The sequence below is a fragment of the Petaurus breviceps genome, unplaced genomic scaffold (genome assembly GCF_028583685.1).
Source record: "Petaurus breviceps papuanus isolate PSGF00001 unplaced genomic scaffold, PetGlider_PUasm1.0 90317, whole genome shotgun sequence".
NCBI lineage: Eukaryota > Metazoa > Chordata > Mammalia > Diprotodontia > Petauridae > Petaurus > Petaurus breviceps.
In genome coordinates, this window is record NW_027187217.1 from 327,832 (window position 1) to 339,415 (window position 11,584).

Sequence of the window (11,584 nt, forward strand, 5' to 3'; positions counted from 1 at the left end):
AGTTTGGGGCGGGAAGAGGCTGAAGAACAAGCCCAAGCGGGAGCGGTCACTCGCGTATTTTGGCCACCAGGGGGCGCTGTGTTCCCATGAATGGCCCTTCCCAGCCCCACCCGGGGCCGCAGCTGGCCGGCCCTAGCTCTGGTCCTCAGAGCAGTGGCCTGCTCAGTCTGCCTGTGGGGGACCACCCGCCTGCACTACCCGAATGGGGAGGGTAATCCTCCCCAACCCCCCCCCCCCCCGCCCTAAGAGCCCCTTCTCTGGAGGAAACTGGCCCGGGGGCAGGCCAGAAGCCCAGGCTGGATGGGTAGCCCAGCCTTTGGTGCTTCCCTGAGATGCTGGGCCCACTCATCTTCCTCGGGGCTGCCTCGTCTAGCCGCTGTCAAGACACACAGCTGTTTGCTTCCTCAGATGGCTCCTGCCCAGCCAAGAAGGTGGCTAGAGTTCAGAGAGCAGGGCCCATGCTTAAAGATGGAGGGCATGTGGTCACCACATCCCCTCATGCTTCTGACCTCTGAACAGAGATGCCCAGACTGCAGCCAGCCCCAACCCCGCCCTATAGCCAGCATCCAGATAACAGGTACTGGCTGAATATGGAGGCTCCATGCTTCTCCCAGAAGCCCCCAAGGGGGGGAGTTTCTGAGGCTCCCGCTGAGAAGCCAAGGGCCAAATTCCTGGTAATGCCCAGCCTCCTACTGAGCTGCTGCACTGGTGGGACCCAAGCTCAGGCCTCCCCAGTGAAGAAACCAGGCCCATCTGGGGCTGCAAGGACTGGGGGCCTAAGTTCAGTTGCTTTGGGGGGGGGGGGGGGGCTGGCAGACTTGGCAACAGCAGCTCCAGGGCCTTCCCTAGTACAGTGGGAACAGGCAATCTGCAAAAACTGTAGTTCGTGGGTTTGAGGCACTAAAAAAAATAGAATGGCCAAGCACCGTGGGAAGAAGCCAGGCTGCCCATGTCCTTCTCCAGCTGATTGTACAGATGAGGAAACTGAGGCAAGCAGGGCCACACAGCTGAGAAGGGCCTAAGGCTGCATATGAACTCAGTTCTTCCCTGACCAGGCCTATGCAGTCCCTCTAGCCACCACGGGCTCAAGAGTTTCAAGGGTCTTCTCCCTCAGGCTGAGATTTTTCTGGAGAGAAAGGAAGAGTAGTAAGGAATTGCTAGGCAGCAGGGAGTGCAGAGCCCTCAGCCTGGGGGCAGGGACACTTACTGGCTGTATGACCCTGGGCAAGTCATTAACTTCAGGCTGCCTCAGTCTACTCATCTGTAAAATGGGCAGAACAGCAGCACCGCCCCCGGGGCATGCCGGGGCCCCGCCCAACGCCCCAGACGGCCAATCAGGGCAGCTGAGAGGAGGAGGTAAGCGACCATTTTAATGCATTAGGCAGACTGACATACAAATCCAAATAAACTCTAGCCAAGTTTCATTGCACAAAGCTGCATCCAGCCTGTGGACACCGGCCCCTCCGCCAGCTCAGGCCAGACTCCCCAGCTCACGGTCTGTCCATCCACGCATGCCCGCTTTTAGCTCCCGTTCTCAGCACCGAACATCCTTTCCTAGAGAGAAATGCCAGAGGTGAGGGCCATGAGCCTCGCTGGGACCCAGGCTCCCGCAGCCTCCCTGCCCCGTCCCCTCCTGCGGCCCCCCCCCCATGTCCCCAGCCCCACTCACCTGCAGCATCTTCTCCAGCTTCACGGCATCAGCCGCAAACTTGCGGATGCCGTCGGACAGCTTCTCCACGGCCATCTGGTCCTGGTTGTGGTGCCAGCGGAAGGCCTTCTCGTCCAGGTGAATCTTCTCTAGGCTGCTGGCCTGGGCTAGGGTGGAGGGCACAGCTGGATGGGGGTCTCTGCTCCCCGTGTAATAACAAGACCCCGGCCCAGGCTCCCCATTCCACCAAGCCCTAGGGATTCTGAACCAAGCTGCCCATGCCCAATCAAAGTCACTGCCTGAGCCCTGCCACCCTGCTCTGGTCATTGACATGGAAGCCAGGGGCCTCCTCCCTGGGCCTGGCTTTAGGACAACACTGACCTTCCTGGACACTGAGCACAGGTGTGAGTTTGGCGTTGTCTTTGAGCAGCTCCCCCAGGAGCTTGGGGGAGATGGTGAGATAGTCACAGCCCGTCAGGGCCTTGATCTCGCCCACGTTGCGGAAGGACGCGCCCATCACGATCGTCTTGTAGCCAAACTTTTTGTAGTAGTTGTAGATTTTGGTGACGCTCTTCACGCCTGCACACACCACTTCCTTTAGCCCAAGAATCCCCGCCACCCTCCTGCACCCCCCCCCCCCCCCGCCCCCCCCCCCCCCTCATGCTCCATCCCCTGCCTGCCTCTGGTGCAGGCCATTCCCTAGGCCAGAGTCTGTTCCCCTCCTGGCTCCCTAGTCCTGGTATCCCTGGCCCAGGGCCTTCCAGGACAGCACCCATAGCAGATCTTCCCCCAGGGTCAAGACCCCTCCCAGCACAAGCCTCTGACCAGTGCCTGAGGAAGCCAGCCCCACCTGGGTCCTCCTGGGGCTCATAGGACTTCTTGTCTGTGTTTGCCACGTGCCAGTCCAAGATGCGCCCCACGAATGGGGAGATGAGGGTCACGCCAGCCTCCGCACAGGCCACGGCCTGAGCAAAGGAGAACAGCAGGGTCATGTTGCAGTGCACACCGTGCTGTTCCTCCAGGATCCTGAGGCAGACAGAAAGTGTGGCGGGCTGGAGCACGATCTCCACAAGGTTGGCCCGCTGGCCTCCTGCCAGCGACACGGGGGTCAGACCCCAGGGGGCTCCCTGCTCCGGACCTGCCTTCTGTCTCCAGTGCTCAGCCTGGATGGGCATTTAACGCACAAATCCTGGCTGACCTGACTGTAGGATGGCAGGACAGGGCTGAGCTGGGCCCCCGACAGTGCCCTTGGCCCTGTCCAGCCTGGCCCGGTCAATCCTGTGCACCCGTGTTGGGGCCCCCCTCACAAGTTTTGTGCCCACACTCACACACAGAGGGCCACAACCTACTTACTGCCTGGGGGGAGGGGCGCCACCCAGCTCTGCCCTTATGTGATCATGCCTCAGTCTCCCCTGTAAACAAGGGGTGGGAGGAGCTGAGGGGTGCCTTACTTTCCAGCCTGAATTCCTTCCCAGGTGGAGGCCAGCTTGATAAGAATGCGTTCTTTGCCGACACCGACTTCTTTGTAGAGGTCAATGAGGCGCAGGGCCCTTTGGACCATTTCTTCCTTGTCAAAGGACAACCTGGCAGAAGAGAGCAGATGCTGAGGAAGCTCGTCCCCTTCGCAGCCCCAGCAGGGAGGCCATGGCTGTGGCCAGCACATGCCAGCATCCCTCCAGCTGAGTGAATGAAGCTCCCTGGCAGGACCCAGCAGACAGCAGGGGCTAAAGAAGTGCTCAAGGAATGACTGACCCAAGGAGCTAGATTTTCTGGCTAATTTTCACATGGAGAAAAATTCTGAACTCAACAAGAATGTGAGTTACATAAAGCCAGCAGCTTCCACAGGGCTGCCAAAGGCTGTCTCTTCTGGCTCAGTCCTAGGGGAGCTCAAAGTGGGATGGGACCACCCACCTGGCATCAACTTCTGTGGAGACCCGGCCCGGGATCTTCTTCAGAATCTCAGCCCCAAATAACACAAAGAGCTTGTCACTGGCATTCTGGATCTGTTGGTCCTGGGACCTGAAACCCCACAACAACATTTCAGTGGGCAAAGGTCTCTGAGTCCAGGTGCCCGCTCAGCCCACCCAGAGGCCTATGGCAGAGGGGGCAACACAGGTCCTGTGTCACCCACCCCCCAAACACTCAGAAAGCGAGATCCAGTGGGAATTTGAAGAGGAGGTGGAGGCAGAAGACAAAAGAATTCAAGTCTTTAGAAGTAGGAGAGGACCGCTCTCCCCCCCCTCCCCCCCCCCCCCCCCCCGCCCAGCAACCTCATTTTAAAGATGAGGAAACCCAGTCAGGTCCTCTAGCTGTGGAGAGGAGGGGGCTTTCCTCTCAAGGAGTGGACAGGAAGGAAGGGGAAGAAACAGGAAGCCAAAGAAAGTACATTAGGCAACCTCAGAGAAATTCTGGGCAATCAGTATCACCTAGGAGAAAGTCGGGGCTAATCACAAATTTGAATTAAGGATTTTGGATGCCCAAACAAAATCAATGCAGCTGGTCTAAGAAGGGGAGCTACCAACAGGAAAGAAAAGGTCTTGGCAAGAACAAGACCTTCCATGTCCCAACTCCAGGCTCTCTTTGGCTGTCCTCCAGGCTGGCCTGCTCTCCCTCCTGAGCTACACTACTGACCTCTCCGGCTTCCTTTGAGCTTCAACATGAATCTAGCCTTCTCCAGGAAGCTTTCCTCAGCCCCTCTTTTCCCAGGGTCTTCCCTGTTAATTTCATCCTCTTTATGCTGCATACACCCTGCTTTGTAGGTCCCCATTAGACTGTAAGGTCCTTGAGGGCAGGGACCGTGGTTTTGCCTTTCTCTGCATGCTCACTTTTAGCACACATGGTACCTGGCACATCAAAGTCCTTAATAAATGCTTGTTGACTTCTACGAAGCCTTGGGAGTGGAGACTCCCTCTAGCAAGGCAGTCGGGTGCCCTCTCTGTGACTTGGAGTCCTGGAGAGCTGCCCAGGGCACTTGAGAGGTTAAAGGACTGGCCTTGCATCACCTCTTCTGGAGGTGGGGCTAGAACCCAGTCAGTCCTGGATTCAGGGCAGGCTCTCCAGTCACTACCTTACCAGGCGCCTCCCCTCCCCCAAAGCAAAAAACATCAAGTTTTGAAAGACTGCTCTAAACCACTGAGAGTAAAAGAAATGCAAATCGGGGCCACTTAAAGGGTGCCATCATACCTAGCAAACTGGCAAGATGAAAAAAGACGAGGACCTAGTGGTAGAAAGGCCTGGGAGAACAGGCAGGCTCACACATTGTTAGGACAGTTGTAAATTGATCCAAACAGTTAAAAAAAAACAAACTAGTGTTTTATTTTTTTCCCTGGTTACATGCAAAAACAATGTTTAGCATTCCTTTTTAAAACTGAGTTCCAAATTCTCTCGTTCCTCCCTCCCTGCCCACCTCCCCCCTCATTGAGAAGGCAAGAAATTCAATATCAGGTTATACATGTGTAGTCATGCAAACACTTCCATAAAGTCGTGTTGTGAAAACACAGACAAAAAAACAAAAAAAATAAAGTTTAAAGAAGTCTGCTTCAGTCAGTGCAGACTCTGGGCATGGCCAGCACTTGTCCTAAGCCGTCTGAGTTATCGGGATTGTGCATCACTCGCATCGGCTCCTGCGGGTCTTTCCAGGTTTTTCTGAGAGCCTCCTGTCCCTCGTCTCTTATAGTACACCAGCATTCCATCACAGCCACATACCATGACCTGTTCAGCCATTCCCCAGCTGATGGGCATCCCCTCAATTGGCAATTCTCTTCCACCACAAAAAGCGCTGCTATAAATGTATTTGCACACGTAGGTCCTGTTCCTTTTTGTTCTTTATCTCTTTTAGGATACAGACATAGTAACGGTCTTGCTAGGTCAAAGGCTTTATAGGTTTGATAGCCCTCTGGGTATGGTTCCAAATCGCTCTCCAGAATGGCGGAATCAGGTCACAACTCCAGCAACGGTGTACTAATGTCTTCCTTTTCCCACATCCCCTCCAACACTGGTCATTTACCTCTTTTCTGTCCCATTAGCCTACCCAATAGGTGTGAGAGAGTACCTCAGAATTGTGGGGTTTTTTTTGAAGCAATCGGGGTTAAGTAACTTGCTCAAGGTGACACGGCCAGTTATTATTTCTGGGTGTGGTGCTGAGTGTCTGAGCCCGGATTTGATCCAGGTCATCCCAGCACTGGAGCCAGTGCTTTTACTCGCTGAGCCACCTGGCCGCCCCTAAGCAACTGGGGTTAAGTAACTTGCTTAAGGTTACAGGGCCAGGTGTTTCTGGGTGGGTGCTAAGTGTCTGAGCCCGGGATTCGATCTCCAGGTGTTCTCAACACTGGAGCCGGTGCTCTTACTTGCTGTGCTACCTGGCCGCCCCCTCAGAATTGTTTTAATTTGCATTTCTCCAATCAATACTGAGTTAGAACATTTTTTCCTACGGCTATAGATAGCTTTGATTAAACTGTTTACATCTTTTGATCATTTATCAGTTGGGGAATGGCTACCTTATTTTTATAAATTTGAGTCAGTTCTGTTTGAGGCATGAGACCTTTATCAGAGAATCTTACTTCAATTTTTTTTCAGTTACTACTGCTAATTATATTTCCCTCCATCCTGTCCCTCCCCCCCATTTATTCTATTTTCTTTACATCCTGTTCCTCCTCACAAGTGTTTTGCTTCTGACTACCCCCGCCCCAATCTGCCCTCCCTTTTATCACTCCCCTCGCCCCTTCGCCTCCTACTTTCCTGGAGGTTAAGACAGATTTCTATACCCAACTGAGTGTGTAGGTTATTCCCTCTCTGAGCCAACTCTGAGGGTAAAGTTGTTCACTCCCTCTCACCTGCCCTCTTCCCCTCCACTGTAAAAGCTTTTCCCTGCCTTTTTTGTGTGAAATGATTTACCTCATTCTACCTCTCCCTTTCTCCACTTAATTTATATTTTTTAGACATCATTCCTTCATATCAACTCACAGCTGTGCCATGTGTCTGTATAGACTCCTTCTAAGGGCCCTAACAACAAGAAAGGTCTCCTAAGTTACAAATATCTTCCCACGTAGCAATGGGAACAGTTCAACCTTATTAAGACCCTTATTGTTTCTCTTCCTTGTTTATCTTTTTATACTTTCCTTAAGTCTTGCCTTTGAAAAGTCCTATTTCTATTCAGCTCTGGTCTTCTCATGAAGAAGGCTTGAAAGTTCTCTCATTGAATGCCCGCTTCCTCCTCATGGATTATACTCAGTTTTGCTGTCTTGGCTGTAATCTAAGCTCCTTTCAGGATAACCTATTTCAAGCCCCCCTATTGTTTACTGTAGAAACGGCTAAATCTTGTGTTCTCCTGACTGTGGCTCCATGATACTTGAATTGTTTCTTTCAGGTTATTTGTAATATTTTCTCTTGACCTGAGAACTCTGGAATTTGGCGATAACATTCCTGAGTTTTCCTTTGGGGATCTCTTTCAGGAGGTGATCAAAGGATTTTTTTCAATTTCTATTCTACCCTCAGGGCACTTTTCCTTGATAATTTCCCAAAAGATGATATCTAGGCTCTTTTTTTTAAAGCATGGTTTTCAGTACAATGCAATAACTTTAAAATTCTCTCTCCTGATCTATTTTCCAGGTCACTTGTTTTTCCAATGGGATATTTAACACTGTCTTCTATTTTTTCGTTTTGGTTTGCTTTTGTTGCTTGGTTTCTCATAAACTCATTAACTTCCATTTGCTCAATTCCATTTTGAAGGAATTATTTTCCTCAGTGAGTTTTTGGATCTCCTTTTCAAGGATTTTTTTCTTCAGGGAATATTTGTGCCTCTTTCTCCATCTGGCCAAGGTTGCTTTTCAAGGTGTCGTCCTTGACTTTTTGCACGTTTTTTACCATTTCGCCTATTTTGGTTTTTAAGGTGTTATTTTCTTCAATATTTTGGGGGTCTCCTTCAGCAAGCTATCGACTCGTTTTTCATGATTTTCTTGCATCGCTCTCATTTCTCTTCCCAACTTTTCCTCTACATCTCTTACTTGGTTTTCAAAATCTTTCTTGAGCTCTTCCATGACCTGAGACCAAGTCGGATTTTTATTGGTGGCTTTGCATACAGGAGCTTTGCCTTTGTTATCTTCTTCTGAGTGTGTGTTCTAATCTTGCTTGTCCCCATAGTAACTTGCTAAGCTCAGAATTTTTTCTGATGTTGCTTCAGGGGTTTTGTGCAGCTGTCTTCCGAGTCACTTCTAGGGACCTGTAAGTTCTCAGCTCTTCCAAGGCGGCCCTATCTAAGGAGAGGCATGTTTACTACTCTCCACCCTGGCCAGTCTGTGAGGAGGATTCCCCCTCCACTGCAGCCACAAGCTCAGCTGGACCAGTGCTCCTCCTGGCCCCAAGACTGAGACTCAGGTCTGAGTATGGCCAGAGCATCACAGCCCTGCCTTGGCGCTAGCTACAGGATCCCTGGCTTCTCCTTCTGACCAGCTGTTCGTCCCCCTTACTCTCTGCAGGCCGAGAGCTCCAGAAGCAGCTGCTGCCGCTTCGGATTCAGGGACTCCCAAGGCCTGCTGGGTCTGCTGGGGCTGACTGTGTGCCAGACTATGCTCCACTCTACCCCAGGGGTGACAGACCTTCTTGCTAAGTTGTCTTTGGCTGGAAAATTCTTTCCTCCTGTCCTTTTGTGTGATTCGCTGCTCCAGGAATTGTCTAGTGGCATTATTTAAAGGGTGTTTGGAGGGATTTGGGGAGACTCTACCAAGCCCCCCCCCAGTCCAACCATTTTGGAAAACAACTCAAAATTTGCAAAGCAGATAAGTCCAATGCCCATTCCCTCTGACGCAGAGATTCTGTGGCCAAGAGGGTACTTCAAGGGGTTCAAAGACATGAAAATATCCATAGCAGCCCTTTCTGGGTAGAAAAGAACTGAATATAAAGTAGATACCCAAAGTCTGAGATACAAGTAAACAAACCATAATGGTCCAGCCAGGTATGGGGCCACAGGGCCTCGATGACAAAGGGGCCTCTCGCCTGCCCCCTCTCCTGTGGCTGCTGCCCTGGAGGAAAGCTGCCACTCCAGGTGCTGGGCCCCCTGAGGCATTGCATGGCCCTTCAGGGCAGGGACCACCTCCCTCTGTCTTTGTATCCTCAGCACTTAGCACAGAGATCAGGACAGAGTAATTGTGTTGGCTGACTGAAGTCAGCATAGGAAGAGCCCTCCAAAATGATGCAGAGTGAGGTGAGCTGAATGAGGGGGAGCCCTGGGCGGCTGGCCTCCCTCACAGAGCTCCTCAGGGAAGGTCTGCAGAGCCCTTCACACTTGGTAACTCCTCCAATCCTCACTTCTGTGACCACCCCCATTTTACAGATGAGGATGCTGAGGCCAACAGAGGAATAGGAACTTGCCCATGGTCCCAGAACCTGTGAAGTGTCTGAGGCCAGATCTGAACTCACTCTTCCGGAATCCAAGTTTAGTGTACCACCTACTGATATGATTATAATGACCAAGCTTAATGCCCAGAAAACAGGGAAGGAAATGCACTTCCCCCCCTTCACTGTGAAGGTGGAACACCAGGGGTGCAGAATGCTGCATACACGGCCAGTCCTGTGGTCAGACACATCGGCCGGCTTTGCTAAACTGGCTCTTTTTTCTTCTTTTGGAAATCTCTGTTCAGGGGAGGGCTCATAGGGTGGGAAATGGTGGGAAAACGAAGAGCCAACAAACGCGCCTTTTAAAACAGAAACCATTTCTCCCTGCTTGCTGAGACGCATCTGGGCTTTAAGGTTCGCGGAGCATTTGGGGATCCTCAAAGCAAGGTGCTACCACGCGCATCTTACGGATGTGGAGCTGAGTCGGAGGGGGTGAGAGACTGGCCCAGGGCCACACAGTCCTCATCTGGGGCCAGACCGGAAGCCAGACCTTTCTCTGCCTGATCAGGAAGCACAGAGCCTTTAGAGTCTACAGAGTGCTTTAGAAAACATTTTCTCATTTGACCTTTATAACCCCCCCCCCCCAGGGAGCTGCTATGGTTATTCCCGCATTGAGGCAGACAGGTTATGTGGCTAGCTTAGGTTCACACTACTAGTAAAGGTCCAGGTGGGATCTGGACTCAGGACCCACTGCACCACTGAGCTGGCTTGTGTTTGCAGGGCAGCACTAAGTCAATGGTCTACATACAAGATGCTGAGGAAGCTAACCCAAAACTTTTTTTTTTTTTTGCTTTTTGGAGGGCAATTGGGGTTAAGTGACTTGCCCAAAGTCACTCGGCTAGTAAGTGTGTCAAGTGTCTGAGGCCAGATTTGAACTCAGGGCCGGTGCTCTACTCACTGTGCCACCTAGCTATGTCTTGACCTAAGACTTTAAAAGAAAGCTTCGACCTCAAGTCTGTGGCACAGGGACCGAGCTCCTGGACTCTGTCCCCTGACTGAAGCTGTAAGCCCAGGTCCAGAGAGAGATGAACACGGGGGCCAGCAGCCAAGACCCAGCCTGCAGCTTCTCAGGCCCAGAAGCTCTGCTGCTTTGGCCTCGTGAACTCCTGGCAGGGGTGGGTGACTGGCGAGGGAACCATGGCCAAGGGGCGTACATCCCCCAAGTCCTCGGCGTTACTCACCCCCCGAGCTTTTTTCCATAGGCAATGGCATCTTCTACCAGGTCCTGGTAGGCTGGCATCTGGGCCGCGGCCAGGATAAGCGAGGGATTGGTGGTGGCATCCTGAGGCTTATATTCATCAATGGCTGGGGAAAGAATGGTCAAGGCCCCGTCACTAACAGTGACTCTCGCCTGCTCACACAGGCCTTCAAAGCCAGCCCCTGCCTGGTCTCACCTTCAGTCACTCCAGCGCCCACAGGAAGGAGGGAGGAAGGAAGGCAGGCAGCGGCGTCGGGGGGAGGGGGAGGAGCCCTGCCCAGGCCAGACTACAGCTTGGCTAGAGGGAGGAGGGCACTACAGGTGGGGTCAGAGAGCCATCTATCCCACTAAGGGCTCCCTGGATACCTGTTTCACAAGTGAGGCAAGAAGCATCTAAGGTAGGATCAGAACTCGGGCTCTGGCTCCAAGTCCTGCCCTCTGACCCCCTGGCAGCCAGGGCTGGGAGGCTCGGCCTGACGCGATCACTTGGCACATCAGGCCATCTCTAGGCCCTCCTTCCTCGGCTGGGGGGAGGGCAGGCTGTGACCTGAGGTCGGGAGGGAGAAAGAAGGAAGCAAAGGGCCGATTCCGAGAAGGGGCGGGACTGCTGACTGACAGCTGCCTGAGGACCTGGAGCCCCTACTGGGGACTGTCAGGGCCTTTGGTGACCCCTAGCCCAGGGGCAGCTCTGGGGCTCCCCGGACAAAGGGCAGGGGGGGCCCGGGGAGCGCCTGGGGGCTCGAGCGCGGATCCCGGAGAGAGCCTAGGGGCTCGAGCCCGGATCCCCGGGAGAGCCTAGGGACTCGAGCCCGGATCTGGGGGAGAGCCTGGGGGCTCGAGCGCGGATCTGGGGGGAGAGCCTAGGGGCTCGAGCGCGGATCTGGGGGAGAGCCTAGGGGCTCGAGCGCGGATCCCCGGGGAGAGCCTAGGGGCTCGAGCCCGGATCCCCGGGAGCGCCTAGGGGTTCGAGCCCGGATCCCCGGGGAGCGCCTAGGGACTCGAGCCCGGATCCCCGGGAGCGCCTAGGGGTTCGAGCCCGGATCCCCGGGAGCGCCTAGGGGCTCGAGCGCGGATCCCCGGGAGCGCCTAGGGGCTCGAGCGCGGATCCCGGGGAGCGCCTGGGGACAAGCCGGGGTCCAAGCAGCCGCAGCACGCGCGCCGGTGGCCCGGGAGCCCGCGCCCTGCACTAATGAAGCTCTTGCTATGTACCCCGCCGGCCCGCCCCACTCACCGCGGAAGTCGCCCGTGTCCGCCACCACGGTGGTGAAGCGCCGCAGCTGCTCGAGCGCCGACTCCATGCGGGGCCGCTTGACTGGAGAGCCGGAGGCCATGGCGCGGAGGGGGGGGGG

At 54.0% G+C, this 11,584-nt stretch overlaps 1 protein-coding gene across 1 annotated transcript; it reads right to left on the reverse strand.

The window, feature by feature from the left end:
• Nucleotides 1-1,350: 1,350 nt before the first annotated feature.
• Nucleotides 1,351-11,578, reverse strand: TALDO1 (transaldolase 1). The gene is made up of 8 exons (XM_069107908.1): nucleotides 11,467-11,578; nucleotides 10,219-10,342; nucleotides 3,560-3,667; nucleotides 3,100-3,231; nucleotides 2,499-2,674; nucleotides 2,030-2,227; nucleotides 1,670-1,815; nucleotides 1,351-1,554 (listed from the first exon to the last, which is right to left on the reverse strand). Exons 1-8 carry the CDS (start codon nucleotides 11,564-11,566, stop codon nucleotides 1,522-1,524), a joined length of 1,017 nt encoding a protein of 338 aa, XP_068964009.1. The 5' UTR covers nucleotides 11,567-11,578; the 3' UTR covers nucleotides 1,351-1,521.
• Between the last annotated feature and the right edge of the window lie 6 nt (nucleotides 11,579-11,584).